Here is a 22,728-nt window from a genome sequence, read left to right as displayed (position 1 = left end):
GCATTTGCAATGGAGCGAAATGGCCCCAATATCGCCACTGGCGAACAAGCCAATGAAATCAATCTTCATCCTACCTCTGTCCAATGGAATGAATGTTGGGGAAGCAAAACCGATGAAACCCGCCTTTTTTTATCTTACAAGGCGAGTTAAAGGCGGGCACTGAAGTTCAAGTGACGTGTTGACAAGCCAATGGAATTTCAGAATGAGTGGCCCCAACTCTGAATGATGGCGCGCTACTGCAATCAAAAACCTACATTGGTGACCACGTTAAAGTATATAACACATTTTCACCGCGAACTCACCCTTTGTGATAATGTCGGCAGATTATGAAGAGAGGTAAGGAACGCATCAACTTTTAAATTAATTTTACGTTACATTCCCCGTAGTTCATGAAACGAAATTCAGTGTATATGTATATCTCGGATGTGAATATTTCCCGCCGAATCTTCGTGGTTTCGATCATTTCACATTTTATTTCAGCTCATTTTTAGACTTGGGTGACTATCTAGATGGCTAACGTTAGCTAGTTACCGAGCAGGTCTGCATTCTTTAGCTAGCGCTAACTAGATGGCTAACATGGTTTAGCATCCATTATTTCAGATAATCCTATGTGCGTTGAGTAACGGGGTTGTTCGCTTGGCAAGTTAACGAACTGTAGTTAACTAGCTAGTTCCGTTTTGCCGTCTCGTCTGATATTAACATGACATTCAAAGATTATGATTATCTAGGTTGCGGGGGAAAGCCGCATTTGCCATCTGTTTCGGTTAAATGGCTAGCTAGACAGGAGGTAAAGGAATAGCAAAATTGTGTAAGGCATTTAAATTTGCTAGCCTGTTTATCATTACTTGATGGTTAGGTATTATTAGTGAGCGGTTTTGGTTTGATATTTTAAGGTTGCGTTTATAGAACGGCATATTTTGGAAGTTCTCGGCGTAGACTTTGTACTACTTGTACTTGTAGAGACCATGTCCGTCGGGTGGGTCTTTTTATGGCTGTGTTACAACGGCATTTTTTCAGCCAAAGAATCGAGCTAGTTTGTGAACGTTAAATTAACGTTGTCCCAATTCTCACTATTGTACCACGTGTTGGAGATATTTGTACCTATTGCTAGTCTGTTTTTTGCTAGCTAGTTGAACATACGAGCCGTTTTATCGCTAACGGTTAGTCACTTCTGGCAAATGCAGTCACGACCACCTTTCGAATTAAGCAAGCTAACGTTAGCTACGTTGGGTAGGCGACCTCACTTGGTTCAGAAAATGGCATCGGGTGGAGCACATGGTCTGTAAGTTAGCGATAGCTTGCGAAACAAAGACGGAACTCAGACATAATGTCAGCTTGCTATCTTGGTTCCATATCTGTGAAATGATTTTGAGCGATATACCCAAGTAGATGCTTTTGTGGACGGTTATAATCGCTCTGACATCTCGCGGAAGGATTTATCTAGCTAGATGGATAGCTGCGATGGCGTGATACGTCGTGAGGTTCCAAATTGGGCCTAGTGAAATCTTTGTGCCCCTATTTCCTGTTACGTTGCTCTGGCTACGTTACTTGTACTTCCTATTACGTTACGTTGGTTCTTTTTTCTATTTTTATGCTGTGTCCACAATCTGTAAAAAATACGCGTTGGCAGAACACAATTGACGCTCGGGTTAGGCAATATTTTAATGTAGTTTAGTCATTATTTGGAAACGTGAATGTACGTTTTAAATGCGTTTAGATGGCAGTCGTTAGCCTTGGTACCGTGCCTTCAATATGAACATGCCGAGTATGCAATTTAATTCTGGTTAACTTTGGCTAATTATTCCCCGAAGATCTTAAAGTACCCATTGAGTTAACTGGCGTTCAGCATTCATGGCCCGTTTATATTATTTGGTTTTAACTTTTGAGAACAAACGTAAACGTTTGCTTTGTAAATACAGTAGGAGGCCAACTCGATTGTCGTTCTTTTCAGACCCAGAGACAATGGCCCCGAGGGCATGGAGCCAGAGGGAATCATTGAGGTGAGTCCCTGAAAGTGAAAATTTTGTATTGTAACCATTGTGGATTGTATGTACAAAATTGAGACGTGTGTGTGTGTGTGTGTGTGTGTGTGTGTGTGTGTGTGTGTGTGTGTGAGTGTGAGAAAAGCAATTCACATTCTATTCATTCTGGAAAGTATTGACCGTTTGTGCCCAATAAAGTTTTGCTGATTGAGGAATTAATAGTTTGTGCCCTTCACCCCTGTCACTGGGCAAGGCAGTACCCGTGATTTGGTTCTGAGTCTTATATCTGACAGGGGTATAGAAAGCTGTCCATATTCATCCCAGCCCACTCTGAACAGTGAGCAAGGGCTGGTTCATGCTATGGGCACAGAATCTTTTGGCACAGTTTCTTACTATAAAATGTATTGTCTGTTTTGGCATTGGCAAACCAACCAATCCAGTGCTGTGCTGAAAAGTTGCAGTCGTGATAATTTTCACATGGTGAAGTATCATGTGAAAGTAATTTGGATTTCCAACCATAAGGCTTTGGTAATTACAGAAAAGTAAGACTCATTATTTCCCCCCCACCCCTTGACTTACCTCAACAGAGCAACTGGAACGAGATCGTGGACAGCTTTGATGAAATGAACCTGCGTGAGACTTTGCTCAGAGGAATCTACGCCTATGGTTTTGAGAAGCCCTCTGCCATTCAGCAGCGGGCAATTCTCCCTTGTATCAAGGGTAAGTGGCCCTGGCTCTAAACCACCACAACCTGGCTAATGTGTGCAGCTACTGGTAATTAACATGGTAACTATGATTCACTATTGTTGCAGGTGATTGTATTGACGTTGGCGGTAAATGGGCATATTACCAAAGTTGATTGGAAACTTTCTGGCTGTAGTTTTCAGCTCTCAGGGTATTGGCCAGAGAAGTCGTGCCTTCCAATTGCTGTGTAGCTTTTCTGTGGGTTGTTACCAGTGTACTTTGTATTTTGTGCAAGTTCTCTGCTTTTCTACTACTAAACTGGTGACTGTCAGAACTTCATAGCTTCTTAATCCTATCCCTTTTTTATTAAAATGTACAAGGCTCACTGCCTTCACCCCCCTGTCATTGGGCAAGGCAGTGTCTGAGTGGCACTGAGTCTTATATCTGACAGGGGGAGAGGAAGATGTCCATATTCATCCCAGCCCACTCTGAACAGTGAGCAAGGGCTGGTTCATGCTGTGGGCACACGACTTCATGTCAGAATACACAGCAATGCACAGCAGAGTTTTGTAGCCAGTAGTATTCATATTAATTTTGTCATGGCAGTTATTTACATTTACCTAAATTGAACAGTAATGATATTAACTACAGTACAGAGCGACATTAAAAGCGATGAACTTTACAGGTTAGACTGCGACCGCAATCTGACCCCTTCCACCCCTTTGGATTGGTTGACTTGTGGTACTGGATGTGCTGCCCCTCCTTGTTGTGCCATCATATGTTCTAATGCTCTGTAAACCTTGAGTGAAACGTTTTATTCATAGATGGGCAATAAGTCCACTGCACCTTGATTGCCTGCCTGCTTTATCAGAGATTTCCAGTATTTAACCGCTTAAGCAGTGCAGCGTTGTGGTCCTGTTAACACGACATCAATATGTACACTTCATAATGAAAATGGCTCTCTAGGCTTAGAGACTGCGGCCAAGCAGCTCGACTTGATTAATAATCCGTCCTGTATCTGATCAATTACTTTTTAAAGAGCCACATGACAAGGAACTGAAACAACCTTTAAAAAATATTGCAAGTATTTGTTATTTTGAAAGTGCTGGGTGTGTGTTTCTACCATTGTTTTGAAAGGAAATGTATTTATCCTGTTAAGTTTAAATATGGGGTGGTTAAAGGGGCACGTATCACATTAATGTACAAGTATTCATAAACCTATGTTCCACGCACAATGCAACATTGAGTGTTTTTTTTGTACATAGGCTCTATCTTGTAGATTCTGTTAGACAAATACAAAATTTCCATTTACTCATGTCTAAGCTGTTTGGAAGTACTTGTAAATGGTCCCACACCTATTCGTGAATGCCTTTGATAGTATTTTCTATTCCAATCTGTGGTTTGAATGGATACCAAAGTTTGTGATATTGAAATTGGGTTTAGTATCTGGATGGTCCATTCCCCAGCTCTAATTGTTTAATGTGTTTTTCCGCAGGTTACGATGTGATTGCACAGGCGCAGTCAGGCACAGGGAAGACCGCCACCTTCGCCATCTCCATCCTGCAGCAGATTGACATCGAGCTGAAGGGCACACAGGCTCTGGTCCTGGCCCCCACCAGGGAGCTGGCTCAGCAGGTAGGTTGTCTGTTGGTTGTTTCTAATGTACTTTCTCTGCTTTGCTGCCACTAAAGTGCGGTCGCAACTTCATGGCTTATCCAGATTTTATTCATATGTACAAGGCTCACTGCCTTCACCCCCCTGTCATTGGGCAAGGCAGTGTCTCTGAGTGGCACTGAGGCTTATATCTGGCAGGGGGAGAGGAAGATGTCCATATTCATCCCAGCCCACTCTGAACCGTGAGCAAGGGCTGGTTCATGCTGTGGGCACACGACTTCATGTCAGAATAAACGGCAATGCACTGCGTATTGTAGCCGGTAATATAAATTTTGCCATGGCAGTTATTTACATAAACTAAGTCAACAGTTATGGATATGAATTAAGTAAGTGCAGTTGGCTGTAAACGCATGTTCCTCAAGCCTTGTTTTTAATGCGTTCCAATGAGTTGGGACTCCAGCCAGCCCTTAACCTGGACGTCCTGCTCCTCACCCCTGCAGATTCAGAAGGTGATTCTGGCCCTGGGCGACTACATGGGTGCCTCCTGCCATGCCTGCATCGGGGGAACCAACGTGCGGAACGAGGTGCAGAAGCTCCAGGCAGAGGCACCCCACATAGTGGTGGGAACCCCGGGCCGAGTCTTCGACATGCTTAACCGCAGATACCTCTGTGAGTACCACGGTCTGCCTGAAGGGCGCTGCTCTCGTACACCCGCCTGGGCTGCCCTGATCCCCCAAAAATCTGCTTGTGCTCCCAGTGCATAAAAAAGATGCTGCTATGTCTGTTCAACAGCGGTCTGCAGCTCTGGTGCTGGAGAGCCATTGGGTCTGCTGGTTTTCTTTTTCTCCTTTAAAATGTGTATGTACTTCAGCCCCAAAGCATTAGGTAAAGTAATTGCCTTAACTATTAGGAGCTGTTTTGCTTTCTGGGATAAAGGCTGAATATGGATGAAAACTAGCAGACTGTACAGCTCTCCAGGGCCCCAGCTTAGAAGCTGTGCCTACTGAATATTTTGAGTATTGCAGTGGTGGTTTTACTGTCATGCCAGTGGTAGAAAATCATTCTGAACCATATCTCCCATCAATAAACTTGAGAATTTCAGTGGTTTTCCAAGTTCTCACAATGACCAATTTCTCATTGCTGCCGCCTCTTGCCTGTGTAATGGAGGAATATCAATTTCTCTATCTGCATGCGTAACCTTTTGGATTTGTCTACGTAGGGCGGCAAGGCGACTGAAATGGCGCTTTGCCTCACAGGGCGGGTGGTCTGGAAAGGGAACTTGGACTGCCTCGTTGTGAAACTCTGCAGGCTGCCAGGTCACAGTGCGTTTTTTCACATCAACTGCTCTGAAGACCATGTGCCAAATCTCATGAATACTGCCACCGTACAGCAGACTGTGGTTGAAGTAAATTGATTGAAATTCTCTCTGCTTTATTGATAAGAGTAATCTGATTACCATCTTCCATTGGGTGTGAAGTAAAGCCACCATTAATGGCAGTTTGTTTAGGGCATTCCATGTGAGGCCACAATGAGTGCTCGCTAAACCCCTAAACTCTTAGATAGAGTGATACGGAATAAAGGCTATGCCGTTCACAACAAAACAATGGCAAGCCAGTCAAATTACTGTTTCCCTTGCCAGGGGAGTGAGTATATTTGTTTTGCAACAAATCTTACATACAGATTTTATTGAATCCTCAAGGTGATGGCAGACATGTTATAGTTTGTTAGAGCAGAACAGAATTGGTTAAAGTAGTGGCGTGTTGCCTGGTGACTGATCTGGACTGGTCTTGATGTCCCAATCTTGTCCTCTCCAGCATCACGGGCACTACCCAACCTTTGTAAGCATGTCTATAGCCCAGTGCAGCTCACATCCAGACCTGGTGAAGTGGATGCAATCAACATGTGGATTTACGAGAGATTTTTTTAAAGATGTGTGAATGTTGTCTTCTCCCAGCTCCCAAGTACATCAAGATGTTTGTGCTGGATGAGGCTGATGAGATGCTGAGCAGGGGGTTCAAGGACCAGATCTACGAGATCTTCCAGAAGCTGGGCACCTCCACACAGGTGCGAAACCTCAGATTTGCACTGGTTAACATATGTGAAGACCGCTTCAGGTGGATAAAGTCTTCAGCATCAGACATTACTGAAATGTTTTCAGTTTGACTTTTGTGCTGCGATTAAATGAAAGCCCAAGTTTTGAGTTTTCTGAAGGTTCCTGCTACAGTGAATCCTGTAATGTTTTGAAATTGCTTGTCAAACTGCAATGCTACCTCCCTGTCACCAGGTGGTGCTGTTGTCTGCCACGATGCCCATTGATGTGCTAGAGGTCACCAAGAAGTTCATGCGGGAACCGGTGCGCATCCTTGTGAAGAAGGAGGAGCTGACGCTGGAGGGTATCCGCCAGTTCTACATTAATGTGGAGAAAGAGGTTTGCTCTGCTTCTACTTTCACTTTCAGGCCATCATGCACACATTCAGACCTTACCAAGGTCCACAGTCAACTCAATTGGTGTCAACAACCAGCCTCCCGATACAGTAATACACGGTAACTACTACAAATGGATGGCTGGTCCAAAAGTGTTTTGCCCACCCCCCTGTCATTGGGCAAGGCAGTGTCTCTGAGTGGCACTGAGTCTTATATCTGGCAGGGGGAGAGGAAGATGTCCATATTCATCCCAGCCCACTCTGAACCGTGAGCAAGGGCTGGTTCATGCTGTGGACACAGATGCCTGCTGTTAGAAAAACCTTGTATTCCTCTTCGAAGACGTACTCGTCCATTTCAGTGCCTTTCCCTCAACTCTGAGCAACATCAGTTTGGTTTTAGGCTTTTTTCCCTTGCTTGCATTTGAATCCTACTTCTGGTTTTATGAATACATGCTAAATATTAACAGATTTTGATAAAGCTATGATGCATAATGGGGTGAAAGGGATTTGTCTAATTCTATGATGCAGCCAAAATGTAGTGATTATCCAGTGTGGCATTGATCAAGGTGTCACAGGACTTGGTTAATGAATCGTTTGAGTTGGTGCTCTTGTACGAACTGAATGTTTTCAGAGCTGTTTGTCCTGTCAGCAGTTTACTATGCCCATGTCAACCTGCAAGCTTAGTGGTCCGATGGTTTTGTTTAGTTACAAAGACAACCACACTTTTCTAGACCTCTGCCTTTGTGATGACCCCACAAACCAATTTCACGTAGCGGCTCGCCCGTGGAACAAAGGCATATTGCACATTTGTCTGGACGGCCTGTATTCTCTAAACCCCTTGCTCTGATTCCTCCCAAGAGAAGACCCAGGCATTCGGTTCATCTGTTACAACTATTTATTCAAAGTGTTTAGTAGATGGACTGGTTAAGGCCCCCTTGTGTGATAGCCTCTGTCGGGGACCTGATGCTGGGGCTGATGTCTTCCTGCATGTGTTTAAGGAGTGGAAGCTGGACACCCTGTGTGACCTATACGAGACCTTGACCATCACTCAGGCGGTCATCTTCATCAACACCCGGCGGAAGGTCGACTGGCTGACGGAGAAGATGCACGCCAGAGACTTCACAGTCTCTGCCTTGGTAAGAAACGCAAGAGCCTGCCATATTATTGAGGAAGAACGCGTTTGCAAAACCTAAATGTCTCTGTCTAGTAGTATTGGCTTTATTGTTCAAACTGTACAAAATTCTCATTTTCAGTCCCATCAACTTCAACTAATTAACAGAATCACACTTTACCCTTCCCCCACCCCCTGTCACTGGGCAAGGCAGTGTCTGAGTGGCACTGAGTCTTATATCTGGCAGGGGGAGAGAAAGATGTCCATATTCATCCCAGTCCACTCAGAACAGTGAGCAAGGGCTGGTTCATGCTGTGGACACAGGACCATCTCAGATTATATCCAGATATGTACAGAAGTGCTCTCATACATGCTGTGCTACACGGCAACCGTCTACAGTGTTTCGTGTGAAAGCAGCATTGGTGTCTGTCTTGAGCACGTGGCCCCATCCCTGTAACAAGCCCTCTGGGCTCTTAAAGTGAAGTTGTTCTTTTATAAAGTGCTCATCAGGTCCCGATCCCAAGACATTGAGCTGAAATGATCAGGAGCTGAAATGATCAGAACCTGTCTGAGCTGGCATGCTGTTGCATGTTTCTACCATCTGTTCATTGCTTTGTTGTAGCTGTTTTATGATCACCATGGACTACCTAGTGCATTTAAGTTGCTAAACCCCTTATGATTACTAATGTGTTGCTTAAATTGTCTGCTCAGATCTAATTCTAATTTGTTTTATGTGCAGGACTGAAATTGTTCTATGGATATGTACATATTCACAGAACGCATCTGTCATTTACATTTTGTTTATTTATACATTGTTATACGTGATTGTGTTAAACTAAACGGAGAAGTTGTAATTTATGAATGTGGAGTCAGGTGGTGTAGTAAGTAATTGCACTGTTACAATATTGGAAAGTTATTTTTATCTGAACCATTGCAGAGACGGTCAAAGATTAGTGGCTTAGCGCCGCACCAAATGGTTTTAGTTTAGGAGTAACTAAACAACGTGCGCCATAGTTGGCCCTAAATGCCTCAAAGGCGAGAAACCGGGTAAATGTTCGTTCTTCATTGGACATTTGCAGCTTGATGTCTGACTGTTAAATTTGACGAAACTCCGCTACCTTCTGCCTGCAGAATAGTGAGGGATCCGATCCTCAGCCATCTACCAAAGCTCTAGCCAGGTAGTGCCCCATTGCTTCCTGTGATGTAATTAGCTCATAGTGGGGCTTTTTTGTGTGCGGCTACGATGGATATTCCTGAAGTCCATTTTCTGAAAACCAAGGCATAGTCCTAATAGAAAGTAGGGCTGGGCGATAAAATGTATTGACAATTATGAAATGTGCCTCATTGCGGCGATTATTATTGCGTTTAAAAAATGTAAAAATAGAAAGAAATAAGAGGGGGTGGGTGGGGAGAACATTTGATCCTTGATATGGTTTATTGCCCAGCCCTGATATATTGCATTATAATATATAGTGTGTCTGAATGCATGTGCATGTGTAAGAGGGTGTGCATGAGGAGGACTGTGTGCAGGTAAATGGAGGATTGCTTTCAGATGGTGTTTGAGCTGGGACAGCTTGGTGCTCTCGGTGGGGTGTGGTACCTGGGCTCTCCTCGCGCTTCCAGTCTTGAGATGTAGCGGAAGGGTGCCTACGGGGGTCTCCCACGCCTTGGTGTCTTTGGGTTGTGTCTGCCTGGACCTGCGGTTGACCTTTTGTTTCCGTTGCGCAGCATGGAGACATGGACCAGAAGGAGCGTGACCTGATCATGAGAGAGTTCCGCTCAGGGTCCAGCCGAGTTCTCATCACCACTGACCTGCTGGTGAGTCCGCACCCTCTCCGGAACTGACCCATGACTTTTCGTCCCATGCAGACTGTCGGCTGGTGGGACACGGTTTTGTTAGTGATCCTGAGACCTCTGTGGGTCATGGGTTTAGTTTAGAGTTAGGTTTGGTAAAGGAATGTGTCACTTGAAGGAAACCCGATTCATTTCCATAGAATGTTGCCAATGGGTATGCCTTGACTTATCAGTTTCTTGGAAGAACCTGAGGGAGTTGTGTACACATTTGGCTCGATTTTACATGCTCCAGAGTACCCTGTCCCCCCAGCTTGTCTGTGCTGAAGGAGGAACGTAGATCTTTGGTAGATTAACTGTGCTGCTCTCCACAGTGTCTGGGTGTCTCTCTCCCCTCTCGCTACTATAACGCAGCTCACAGCCCTTAATTTAGGAGGCCCCTGGCTCCTTTAGTGTTCTTGCTGAATATGCAAAGCTGCTCTGTACATCAGTGCTGGTTCACTCCAGTATCAGGACACCCCAGCAGTATAAGGCTGCATTTCCTAAATGTCCTGTGAAATGATTGAATTGTCCAATTCAGTGTTAACCAACCCTGTACCTAGAGATTGACCTTCCTGTCGGTTTTCATTTCAACCATAATTTGGCACACCTCATTATTAACAGCTCAGTGCCGAGCTTTAGCTGTTGAATGAGGTGTGCTCTGTTGGGGTATGAGTAAAAACCTACAGGATGTTAGATCTCCAGAAACGTGGTTGGTTACCGCTGGTAATTTTAAGAGCAAAAGCTGGCATGACAACCTGAACCGGATTGGCCCTACAGCCGTGTTGGAATCCTATTCCTCGGAGGCTGTATTTGTTTCTGCATTCCATGAAGATGTTTGTTCATTCATGTGATCTGACATTTGACATTAATATATTAGTAAGCTCATAGGACTAAACTTGAGACTTCTTGTTCTTGAGATGTTCGACTGCAGGGATGGTCATATCATATGGCCTTTGAGGGCTGAGGACTCCCTCCCTCCCTTTTCCTGGGTGTTGGGTTTGAAGACTGAACCATTACTAATTCACTACCTGGGAGAAAAGAAATCCAGGGCTGTATTTTGGTTCAAGGGCCAGATTTGATCTCTGTTCTACGGTTTAAGTGAGCTTGCATGGGTGTAATTGTAAGTTCAATTTGCGTAAATGGTGATCAGTGTGTACCCTAAGAAATGTCATTTACCCTGGTTTACAGAAAAAAGGTTACACTTTACAGAGCTTGGTCTTTTACTTTAATTGATCGCTGTCCTTTATGAAATGGATGCTAACTGATCAACCTTTCGTCTTACCAGGCCAGAGGAATTGATGTGCAACAGGTGTCCCTGGTCATCAATTACGACCTCCCTACCAACCGTGAAAACTACATTCACAGGTGAGTTTCAGGTTCTGCTAATGTTGTGGTGAAGTCCATGCTCGGCCATGTTTTGTATGTACTTCTCTAATCTCCGCTCGTGTCTGTTCCCTCAGGATTGGCCGCGGGGGCCGTTTCGGCAGGAAAGGGGTGGCCATCAACATGGTGACTGAAGACGACAAGCGCACGCTTCGCGACATAGAGAGCTTCTACAACACCACCGTGGAGGAGATGCCCATGAACGTGGCTGACCTCATTTAGAAATGTCCACTGAACCCCTCAAAAGGAGGTCCCTCCTCTCCTGCCCCCCTACCCACCAGACACAAACATCCTTTAACTTCTCCAAAGACCTCCTCCCTTCTCCAAATTTATGCTCCAATGCAAATGCAGAAGCCATAAATGTCTCCCTTGGGACTGTGGATTCTATTGCACGCGGTTGCCGTTGAATAAAATCCACAGTTCTCCAGGCTGGCATCAGAACCTGGCCAGTGTGTTCATACATTACTCCTTAGTCACCTTGCCTGTCCAGGACTTTTCTTTCCTCGCCTGAAACTCTTCATCTCCATTTACCCCCTTCCTACGCATTAAGATTGCGCAATTTCCAGCACCCGACGGAGCCGTTTGAGACTCCAGGTGGTGAAAATGAAAATGGACACCCTTGTAGGCCAGTAAAAGTGGTATCGCTTCCCCATAATGGCTCTGATGGCCGCACTTCGGTGGATCCACTGCCCTCCATTTTCTCTCAACTTCCCCAACACTGAAGTGTTACTGTTGCAACTGTCTGGGGGCTGTTGTAATGGAGGGAAAAATGGGGTCCTTGCACAATGTTTTTTTTTTTTTTTTTTTTTTTTCCTTTTTTTTTTTTTCAATATACATATGAATGTTTTTACAGTATTCAATAAATGATTTAAAAAAATGAGCAGTGAGTCAGTTTGCTGTGCAAGATTATAATGACAAGCAAGTATCAGACTTGTGCATTCGCATGGTCCAGGTACCGTTTTCAATTAGTGTTTATCTAAAAGTTGTACAATACGATTAGTAGATTGGTATTGGGGTGGGGTGCGACTCAGAAATGGGGCAGTGGACCTGCAGAAATGTTGTCATCAGGCACTCATGGAGGAAATGCTGTTTGAGCTGTGTTTACGATGGTTACTTTAGTTTTGTTTACTTTAAAGTATGAAACGGTGACCGTGTAGTATTTCTGCTTTTGATATTGTATAGTTTTAAATAATGTCCCAAGATAAAAATAGAATTTAAACAAATTTACATTTGAAATGGACACTGCTCACTATGGAGGAGGCTGCTTTTAGTGGTCTTGAGATTTTTAGGGGTTGGGGTCCTACATCTGCACTGTGGAAGTGGTGGTCGTTTGACTTTGCAAGGTTGTTGGACTTACAGCAAACCCATATAAACATGCACACCGCCACAATATTCACATTTACATCATTTTACAAATTTGCGGGTGGGGTGCAACTTCAATAAAACTGCAATGAACAAATAAACTATGAATTGGTTTGTTTATATAACTCCATCCCCCCCCCCCCCCTCAGATCTGTGTGTTCCAGTTTATTACTTGTGCTGTTGTAATGTGTTTGTGTGTGTGTGAGCCTCAGGGGGAGGAGCTAAGCTACCCGAACCAATGAACTTTGGGCGGTGGTGTATAAATCCCATCAACAAATCTTGCTTGTGACCCTTGTTTTTGGAGTTCTTGTGATTGAATGTGTGTTCTGCAGCGATGATGAAGACGGAGCTCCAGTGCAAAGGGAATGGGGTGTGTCACCTTGGTAACCTACCTCAATATGACGACGTTGGAGAGCGGTCTGCTATTTGGACCAAACTGATTATTAGTATTGAGAATTTTTTCCTCTACAATTTTTGCTTTAAAAAAGAATGGGTGGGGACAGACAGAGTTTAATTTAATTTTTTGTGAAAATGTTTAACCATTTTTTTTCGAGACAGAAGCTATGTATTAATTCATTTTTCCTACATTATATTCTGTATAGTAGTTAGAGGTCTTACAATAAAAATTACATCCTCTTTTTCCTTTTTAGAGTTAAAATGTTTCTGTAACATCTTTGAGTCTCTGCCTGCCTTTACCCCCATTTGGTTTTTAAGACCAAATGCTATGATGCTGGCTGAGAGGAAGTTGGACCTAATTGGACGGGTTTTCAAGCAGTGTTTGTTAGGGTTCCCTCTCAGAGCAGTAGGTACCTGCACAGTGGTCTGGCTCCTGTTGAAATGCCTAAATCTACCACCTACTTCTTGCACACTAAACAGGTGAGAACATGTTTATTTGCTAACACTTGTAATGAATTGTGAAAACTTTTGATCCAAAAAGCAACTAGACATTTGGTATGGTGTGTCTACTGCTATCTTGGCTAGCTAATTGCCAGAAATCAAGATGGTACATGATCTTGGTAAGTGTGGGTTGTTTTGGTCACTTAACCCATCCTGTGGTCAAGTGTATAATTGCTGCCTCGGGGATAAATAAAGGCCATTCCCACAACTGCTTCGTTGAGTGGCCAAAATCATGAGCTGCACCTGAATCGTCATGCCAATGATGGTTGGATCATGCTCTTGTCTACTGTAAGTAGTGGCTTTGAAGGTGTAAACGTTAAATTCCTCCCGCACCATTGTGGTTCAGCTGTGCTCATTACAGCGCTGTGGGTACTCCTGGGAAGGTTGGCCAGGACCAAGGGCGACATTGGCTCAGGTGATGAGAGCAGTCATCTGGCAGTCGGAGGGTTGTTGGTTCGATCCCACCCTTGGTGTGTCAAAGTGTCCCTGAGCAAGACGCCTAACCCCTAAATGCTCCTGACAAGTTGGTTGGTGCCTTGCATGGCAGCCAATTGCTGTGAGAGTGTGTATGAATGGGTAAATGAGTAGCTTCAATTGTCCCACGCTTTGGATTAAGGCCCTATATAACTGCCAACCATTAACCATTAAGTGCCACAGAAAAGCCAGGCTTTTGAAAGACTTTTTCTAGCAAGCGTGATTTGTTTTTTGGCTAGAATCCACACATTGTTATCAATGTCTTAATTGGCTGCTGGTTCAAAGTAAACCACAAGTGCCTGCGGACACTGCTGCCCTCCGTGAGTTTGAGAGCCCTTTTCTAGCCTGTATCTGGCTCATGGCTCATATCTGCATGTGGAAAAGTAACACATGCAGTAGGTGCTGGTTGGCCATCAGTGGCAGAGAGATTCAGCAAGTGGGAGGCGAGTAAAAGGCCTGCCAAGGTCTTTCTGCCCTGTGACGGATGGCGATGAGGCCGCAGTCATTTACATGACAACAGCAGAGGAAAGGGAGAGAGAATGGAGTGGTATTCAATCAGTTTGTCAAGAACCTTCTCAACAACCCCCATCTGTTTTTGTTTTCTTCAGCTATCCCCTTTCTCTCTGTCTCCAACCTTACTCAGCTCATTTTGCCTTGTCTTCATTTTTTTTCCCAATCTATCATTTTCAGTCTCTGCGACTTTTTTTGTTCCTGAAAAACATGTATTCTCGTCTTTTTCTTCTAATTTGAATTTGATAGCCAAAAACTTTAGAAAGGAATTCAAAATTTTCCTTTTTTAAAGTGGCCTAATGAAAGTGGCACTCATTTCATACCTTGAAACATTAATTTAAAAATGCAGATATAAGATTTCCTTTGTCTATGAAAACTATTGACTGTGAATACAAGCAAAATATGTTTATGTTTTCAAATGTATAAACTATCGCAATGTATAAACTTCTAAATCATAAACTAATCTTGTTAATGAAATTAATCGCATCTAGAGATGCTTGAAGCAAGGGACATTTGAGTTTTATAAGTATAATTGTGCATGGCTGTTTTGAAAGGAAAAATGAAAATGGAGAAAAAGCTGAACAGATCAGACAGATGAAAACAAGAAAGTCAATGAGCGAGAGTCAGATCGCAGATCTCAAACAGATCTTATCACCAGGCTGTCATGAAAATAGGAAATGGGAGAATGCAGTTATGCAATCCCTTGGGTTGAAAGGCATTAGGGCATAACTGTCACAGAAAGATACACAGAATGCCATGTTCAAGCCTGAAACATGCACCCACATATACCTACCTGAGCACCCACACCTGCTGCTGTTCACTCACTCCACAGGAAGGGCAGCACATATGCAATGCATGCACTACAACTTTGCCATGTTAGTTGGAGATGGTTGTTGGACAGCAATTTTCATGTCATCCCACAGATCTTGAATGACATAAGTCTGGGATTTGGCTGGGCCATTCCTGCTTTTACAGAAAGCCATTCCTTTGTAGTATTTGCTGTGCGCTATGGGCCATGAAGCTTTGCCCTAAATGTGGATCTCTTGTGGACTCAAACTGGTTCTCTTCAATTATTTGGCTGTATTTTGGTCCAACCATTTTGCCTTTCATGGCAACAAGTTTACAGTTTAAATCCAGTAACATTTTTATGAACAAGGCCCCAGGTTTGACTATGTAAGCCAGGGGTGTCCAATCTTGTCCAGAAAGGGCCGGTGTGTGTGCAGGTTGTTGTTTTAGCACAGGACTAAGACAGCTGATTCTACTCATCAAGGTCTTGATTAAAGACCACGATTAGTTCATTAGTATAATCAGGTGTGTTACTGCTGGGTTAAAACAAAAACCTGCACCCACACCGGCCCTTTTAGGATAAGATTGGACACCTCTGATGTAAGCCTTTCTCAAAAAATTCCATCTACCCACTCTTCCAGAATCTCTGGACAGTTTCGCCCATTTCAGCCAATGACATCTGCAATTATGTTTTTATCTTTTTTCCAGAGCCGTTTGCCTCCAAACAACTTAATCTCAAATTCCACAACAGTTCCTTAATGTGCCTGTTTCAACTGTGAAACCTCACATATTGATTCTGAAATCATTCAGTGTGATCTCTCAAGAAAATGGAATACACCAAGCCCAAATTCAGTTGTTAATACAAAGGCGGTGAATATTTATTTGTGAAATAATTCAAATAATTTATATAATTCAGAGGACATGTATACTGTCTTTAATTTTCACATTATATAGTTACATACACTCACTGAGCATTTTGATTAGGTAGACCAGTACACCAGCTTGTTAATGCAAATATTTAATCAGCCAATCATACGGCAACAACTAAATGCATAAAAGCATGTAGACATGATCAAGAGGTTCAGCTGTTTTTCAGACCAGATTTAAGGGACTTAAATGATTGTTGGTGCCAGACAGGGTGGTTTGATTATCTCAGAAACAGATTTTCACGCACAACGCACAGTCTCTAGAGTTTGCAGAGAATGGTGCGAAGAACAGAAAAACATCCAGTGAGCAGCAGTTCTGTGGGCACAAATTCCTTGTTAATGAGAGAGGTCTGTGGAGAAGGGCCAGACTGGTATAGGCTACAGCAGCAGACCAATAAGTCTATAAAATAAATCTATTAAATACCTAAAATACCGAATTTAGTGCTCAGTGAGTGTATATAGGACCCAAAAAAAAAAAAAAAAAATCCAAGAAAAACCTGAAGTAATCAATGAGTGATGAACGGCACTGTATCTGTCTGAATTATTAATCCACAGATATGCCAGTCCTGAGTTCTGATATAGATAAGTCATGATTTTCATGTACTTTGTTTCCACCTGCAAAATACAATATCAGCTTGCCTATAGCCTTATTGCCTACTTTAATAGTATTATTAATTATATTAGTATTTTAACAAATTACTGTATATTCAACTCATTTTATTCAATGGTGGTATAGCAATGTTCTCTGAATGTTACATGAAAAACATCAGTTTATTTTTTTGAAAGTTGAAAGTGCTTCTTAGTACTACCTGAAACAAAACTTGAGCTTGTCCAGTCCATTCTTCTGCTTAATGGCACCTTATTTAAAGTGGAGAGGCGTATTGATGCCGACAGAAACTAAAATGTCTAACTTAATGACTCGCTAAATAGGTGTTACCAAGGTGCAAATCAGGTCTTGCCTTCTGAAGGCATACAGAAACTAGGCCTACCAAGCACAGAACTGTGAGAGAGATATTATCTCTTCTTTCACCAGCCCAGAGATACAGTACTTGCAGACATGTGGAATTATTATTGAATATATGAACCCATGAATGTGACAGTGTATTGCACACATTATCACATGCACAAGACACAAGCACACATTTTAATGTGCCGCAGTGGCAGCTACAGCATACATTTTTCTCGTTGGTATTATCCTTTTTTGCAGTTTTTTCAGAAATATATCTTAGTATGCACACAAAATTACAGGAAAATGTGTTGAAGAATCCGGAATATATCTTCGTAGTTATACACATAAAATTACCCCCATCACGGCCCACAGACCCTCACTCCAACTTAATTCTCCAGCTCCTGCAAACATGATTAGCTCGTTGCACTGAACATACCGTTGAAAGTAGCTTTCTACACTTGTTAAAGGGTAACATTATTTAACTGAGATATAAACACATTCAAATAACCACGATTAAGCAAATTATTGAACTGTGAATCAACGTTTTGCAGGTTGTTTCCCCTCAAAGCTAACTTCGTTTTAATTGTAATTGACCCTCAACTATTAAAGCACTGTCTTGATAATATATCACAGGCAGGATTGATCAGAATATAAGGAACATGTCGGGTAATGTTATTTTAATTTATTTTTTTACTTAAAATGTTTCTTACATCCTTAGTAAATTAATTGTGATAGCGGTGACGTTACTTGAAAACAGCAACAATAATCTATAAGAAATGAACTTTCCCCCAGTCTAAACCGAATGTTGCCATTCAGATCTCCCTTGATGGCCGGAGGGGGTACAAATTTTTCTTCCTCCCTCTTCACGAGCTCACCGCGCCCCTCCTTTAGTGATGCAAATGAGTCGAAGCAAGGCCATCGCGGGTGAATGGGTTTGGAGCTGAGAGGAACGCTGGACTATCATTTCTACGAGCCCCAGCAACACTGCGAAGGACTTTTTTGTTATTGCTGCTGTTTAGAAGTTTGAACAGCACAGGAATTTTGGTGAAGGCAACCTAATGTCATACAAGTTATCGCTGACAGAGTGAGTTAATCTGATCGAGTTTATGTTTAAGTTTGTTTTTGTAAACATATCATTTTAAAAAGTATTTTTCTACTACGCAAGGAAAGTGTAGTGCAGCCTAGTTGGTAGCCAAAGCTATGAACCCCATGCACAGCTGACGTATTTGAGGGTCAAGCTCCACAGAAGTGTTAGAACCAATATAGGCCTACGGACAGTCTTGTTTGCTATTTAGTCTTTGTTGCCTTTTTTGAAGTCCAGAGGATGTATAGCATGGCCCAATACGAAGTGAAATCTCCGGGTCCCCATCTCGGCCCGGGGATGACTCCTGTGAACGGGAGCGCGCATGGCGGAGATCAACCTGGGGCTAAGACACCTGCATGTCCAACTGGAGGCGATCCCATGGACAAGATTAAGCGACCCATGAACGCTTTCATGGTGTGGTCGCGCGGCGAGCGACGGAAGATGGCACAGGAGAACCCCAAAATGCATAATTCGGAAATTAGCAAGCGGCTCGGGGCGGAATGGAAGCTGCTCACTGACAATGAGAAAAGGCCCTTCATTGACGAGGCCAAACGCCTGCGCGCGCAACACATGAAGGATTATCCAGACTACAAGTACAAGCCCCGTTGCAAGAACAAGCCACCTATGAAGAAGGACAATCCAATCGGCAAATACCCACTGACGGCCGGCAACCTGTTGACTGCGGCAGGTGCACAGGGACCTGGCGGAAGCCCCCGAATGGAGAGCTACGGATGGGGGTCCGCTGGGGGGTATGCGGGGATACAAAGCATACAGAACGAGCCCCTGGGTTATAATCAGCATCTCCAGCGTTACGATTTGTCGGCCCTCCAATATCCTACTGCCATGGCAACCGCAAAGACGAATGGCGCCAACTTTTACAGGTGAGAAAATTCAGTTTTCATTCTCATGTTTATAGTGTCTCCATTTGAATTCGAGCCATGTACCAGATAGTCCATACGTGTACGATTTTATTTCAAGGACTGGGGAAGTAACTGAAGTATTGTATCATTATTTATATATCTGAGCAGCGCACCTGTTCTCATAGATTGTTGAATTATCAAGATCATTTATATCTGGGCAAGATTCATTTTGTTTAGAATAAACACCAATTTTGAGCCTTGGTAGCTTTTTCCTGTAAGCACATCCAATCTTATATGAAGAAAAACCAGACCTTTAATAATTTGTTCATTAGTCGAATCACATGTCCTTTGGGGCTAAACCCTTCTCATATGAAATTAATCAGCTCTGGTACAAAATAATTTGAAAGTAAGTTGAAATACCAGGGACCAATATTACTAATATTGCCACATCTGCCAAACTCATGAGAAATTATGAAATGTCTTATATTGCTGCTAATAATGGAATGATCAATAATTAGTGAGCAGTAGTTATTCGTAAGGCAGCACAGTTTTATGACTTACTTGTTGTTATGGTTTACACCAGGCAATAAACTGATGAGTAATAATGTCCCCCCCTCCCCACAGCCCCATGTCATACAGCAGCAGTGCCCAGCAGCCTGCCCCGGTGATGTCCATGGCAAAGGCAGAGCCTGTATCACACTCCCCCACGGCCCCCCCGCCTCAGCACTGGGGGGCCCTTCAGGGGGACTTACGAGACATGATTAGCATGTATATCCCTGGAGGCGAGACGAACGACTCACAGAGGGGGTACCCCGGAATCCAGCAGCAGTACATAGGAGGGGGGGTGTCCCACCCCCACATGTGATATGATGACGTGCGCCGAAAGATACAGACAGGAATGCTGAGACACCTGTGCTGGCACCTGCCTCCCTCACCCGAGTCTCTCGAGATGTGCTCCCTCTGCGCATCTCTACGGGGACCCCTCTGTCTTTTGGTTATATTGATTTGGTGATGTGTAAGAGGCGCTTATTGCTGCCGAACAGACCACTTTGTAGGGTCTATGGCAGTGGTTCCCAAATTGTGAGTCAGGACCCACCGGTGGGTCTTGGAAGGGAAACTTTTGGAAAACCCTGGTCTATGGTCATGGCCCTCATCCAGAAAGGGACATCTTAGCCCCTGGACCGGGGCTTGAACCCATCCAGCCTGATTGTATTTTTTATACTAGAATTATTTTCCAGAAAATCCTTTTGGTTTCTGTAACCTCCTCCCCTCCTGTCCTGATGTTTTATTTGCTTGTTGTAATGATTGAGCCCCCCCAAGAGACTCTCAATCAGTAGTTTACTTCCTAATCTCTTCTGTATTTGGTGTAAATTAGACATGTTGTATATTGACTTCTCTCTCTTTCCTACAGTGCTGGTGCAACTCCAGAAATGTTAGAATGTAGTTTATTTTCTTATTAATGAGTGGCAGTAAGAAGATGTGGGAGCAGTGGTTTAAACGCGCTCATCTCATCTTGGTCACCAGGGTTTAAAATTGGTATCTATCTCAACACCGAAATTACTCAGAGTACAACTGTTAATTCTCATTCCTAATAGAGAAAAAAAAAAAAGATTGTGACTGACCAAGTTTGTTTTGAGTAGTGTAACAATGCCTAAATCACTTGATGTTATTTTTGGAGAAAGTGTTTGTATAAGCTTGTTTTTCATTTAGTTGCTGGCTATCAGCATACCAAATTAAACCATCTCCAGTATCAGAAAAAAAAAAAACCTGAATCATGAATTATTTTTGTGCAGTTGCTATTTGTGGGAGGAATGGAGTATTGTGATTGAGGAGACTGGTATGCTATTATACCTACACTGAAACATAATAAAGGAGAGGGACACCATTTTATTGACAGAATTATATTGGTCCTGATGATCGCTCCTGTTGCACTCAACTCAAACGCTTCTTTCTATGTAAAAATGTATGTCCTTCTCTCTAATGTTCAAATCAAAATGGTCTACTGTAATGCTGTAATTTAAAATAAACAGTCAAGATGTTTTATTCTTTTTGTTTGTTTCCATTGTATCTTCAGTATATTTATAACATTTCATCATTATAACATATGATCAGAACAATCAATTAATCAATTATTGTATTGACACATAATGCACTGAAATGTGTGAGATGGATGTTTCTCTAAATTGTAATAATTAACAATAATTAATTAGCCACACATATTAACATTAACACCGTTATCTGATACATGGTCTATTTTTGCAAAATGTAAACAATGAGTGTAACAAACAAAATGTGATATTCCACATCTTCAAGGCATGCAGGTTGTACCTGTGACATTATTACTGGAAGATAAGAAGAAATACAGTATGTTTAATATTTGTTTTTAAAGATATTGAAAAGTGGAAAAGAAACAAGGCACATTTGGAGGGGGGACGGCAGCAAGAAATGAAAAGACAACTTTGCTGGAGGAAAGTTGCTGGCACATTGCAGGCTCAGCTATAATTTGATGGTGTATTGTCCAGTGCTTTAGTGCACTGAGGCACACACTATCAAGCAAAGTTTTTTGCAGCACCCCCTGGACTGCTTTGTCCCCCCCCCCCCCCAATTGGACAGAAAAGTAGAGCTTCTTGGTCTCCCTTTTTCTCCCGATCCATCTATAATCCTTTCCCCTGTTCGCTGCTATTCTCATGGAAATGTGGAGGCAGCACTGGCTAATCAGAGGCCTGATGGGGGGAAGGGAAGGCAGGGGAGGGGGGTCGAGGTTGAATGGTGGGGTGTCTTGAATGGGGTAGTTGTAAACACAGCCTTTGTGGCTGAATGTGGCCCCAGATGTGCACGGTATTGGGCAATCAACTTCTCACACTTGGCAGAGTTTCTGCAGGGAACAACACTTGGGCTCCTTCCCTTTTCCCACTTTATTATATAATTATTAAAATGTTCAGCATTAATGGAATTCTAGCAATGACCTCAGTACATAGTACAAGTGTTCGGTGTTAAATCAAGTCTTACAGTGTTTATGCAAGCCAACTATAATCAGAGTGGACTCATATAAACTCTGTTGGAGTTGAATTAACAATGGATATTTTACTTTATAGTGCTCAAAAATGGTCTGCAACAGCAAAATTACAGTTCATTTAACACTAAACACTAAATGTTTCTCCTGCTCCTATTTCACATCACATCCATGGCTCTGTTGATGACTGCACTTGTTATCTGAGCGAAGAATGTTGGTCAAATACATCCAGAATTGATGGACCTAGTCTTTTAAAAGTATCCCTTAATGCAATATCTCTTAATCCTAGTTCTACAGACCCCAACATATATTTAGGTTTTCACTCCATTTCAACTCTAAATTATAGTTGTTCAAATTCACCGAGCCATTCACTAAACACAACTGGGTTGAACGCAACAGCACTCAATTAAAGCTAATTAACTGAAAGCATGGTAGGCCATGGTTGATAAAGACCTGTCCTGACAGGGACTATGGCCTAGACCCATGTCTATCAGTAGGACATAGTGTATAATTGTCATTTAAGACCCCCATAATGCAGTAGTATGAGAAATACCTCATAATCCCATAAGGGATGGTATGCTTTTTGGCAGACATGACATAAATCATTAATGCGTTCAATGGAGATGATAGACAGCGTGACAAGTGTCTGTGGTTGAAAACTTTTTAATTCCACCCTTCCCTTTATTTCAGAATGTTATATTGGAGGCATTAACAAAACAATTGTATGAATATTAAAAATGCTAATGTTGATTTATGCGTGCCCCACAGTTGGCCCTCCCAAGCCCCTCTCCACCTCCCCCTTTCTCATGGCTCAGCCCTACCCCCACCCCCAGCACT

General features: G+C 42.9%; 2 protein-coding genes across 3 annotated transcripts; both read left to right on the top strand.

Moving 5' to 3' along the window:
- The first annotated feature begins 250 nt into the window (after positions 1-250).
- On the top strand, positions 251-12,493 carry eif4a1b (eukaryotic translation initiation factor 4A1B). Of its 2 annotated transcripts, none has more exons than XR_009709132.1 (11): positions 251-336; positions 1,952-2,000; positions 2,570-2,702; positions 4,162-4,301; positions 4,781-4,949; positions 6,235-6,344; positions 6,565-6,708; positions 7,702-7,839; positions 8,946-8,992; positions 9,543-9,632; positions 10,933-11,017. XR_009709132.1 is itself a non-coding variant. In XM_061247830.1 (11 exons), the coding sequence occupies exons 1-11, from the start codon at positions 314-316 to the stop codon at positions 11,250-11,252; spliced, it is 1,221 nt and encodes a 406-aa protein (XP_061103814.1). In that variant the 5' UTR covers positions 251-313; the 3' UTR covers positions 11,253-12,493. The 2 variants fall into 2 exon arrangements, 1 of the variants encoding a protein (XP_061103814.1); XM_061247830.1 differs by lacking the exon at positions 8,946-8,992 and adding an exon at positions 11,108-12,493 and having other exon boundaries at positions 10,933-11,012.
- Positions 12,494-18,197: 5,704 nt separating this feature from the next.
- On the top strand, positions 18,198-19,925 carry LOC133132707 (transcription factor Sox-19b-like). The gene is made up of 2 exons (XM_061248360.1): positions 18,198-18,899; positions 19,503-19,925. Exons 1-2 carry the CDS (start codon positions 18,259-18,261, stop codon positions 19,741-19,743), a joined length of 882 nt encoding a protein of 293 aa, XP_061104344.1. The 5' UTR covers positions 18,198-18,258; the 3' UTR covers positions 19,744-19,925.
- The last annotated feature ends 2,803 nt before the right edge of the window (positions 19,926-22,728 follow it).

Source organism: Conger conger, chromosome 7, assembly GCF_963514075.1.
Source record: "Conger conger chromosome 7, fConCon1.1, whole genome shotgun sequence".
Classification (NCBI taxonomy): Eukaryota; Metazoa; Chordata; class Actinopteri; order Anguilliformes; family Congridae; genus Conger; species Conger conger.
The sequence above is the reverse complement of the archived record's forward strand: the minus strand, read 5'-3'. Positions and strand labels throughout refer to the sequence as shown.

Excerpts from the sequence above, each read along its gene's own strand:
- eif4a1b (XM_061247830.1), top strand. The coding sequence starts at position 314 with ATGTCGGCAGATTATGAAGAGAG. Across the intron at positions 6,345-6,564 it reads AGCTGGGCACCTCCACACAG|GTGGTGCTGTTGTCTGCCAC; the intron begins GTGCGAAACCTC and ends CCCTGTCACCAG. Across the intron at positions 6,709-7,701 it reads ACATTAATGTGGAGAAAGAG|GAGTGGAAGCTGGACACCCT; the intron begins GTTTGCTCTGCT and ends CATGTGTTTAAG.
- LOC133132707 (XM_061248360.1), top strand. The coding sequence starts at position 18,259 with ATGTATAGCATGGCCCAATACGAAGTGAAATCTCCGGGTCCCCATCTC. Across the intron at positions 18,900-19,502 it reads AATGGCGCCAACTTTTACAG|CCCCATGTCATACAGCAGCA; the intron begins GTGAGAAAATTC and ends CCCTCCCCACAG.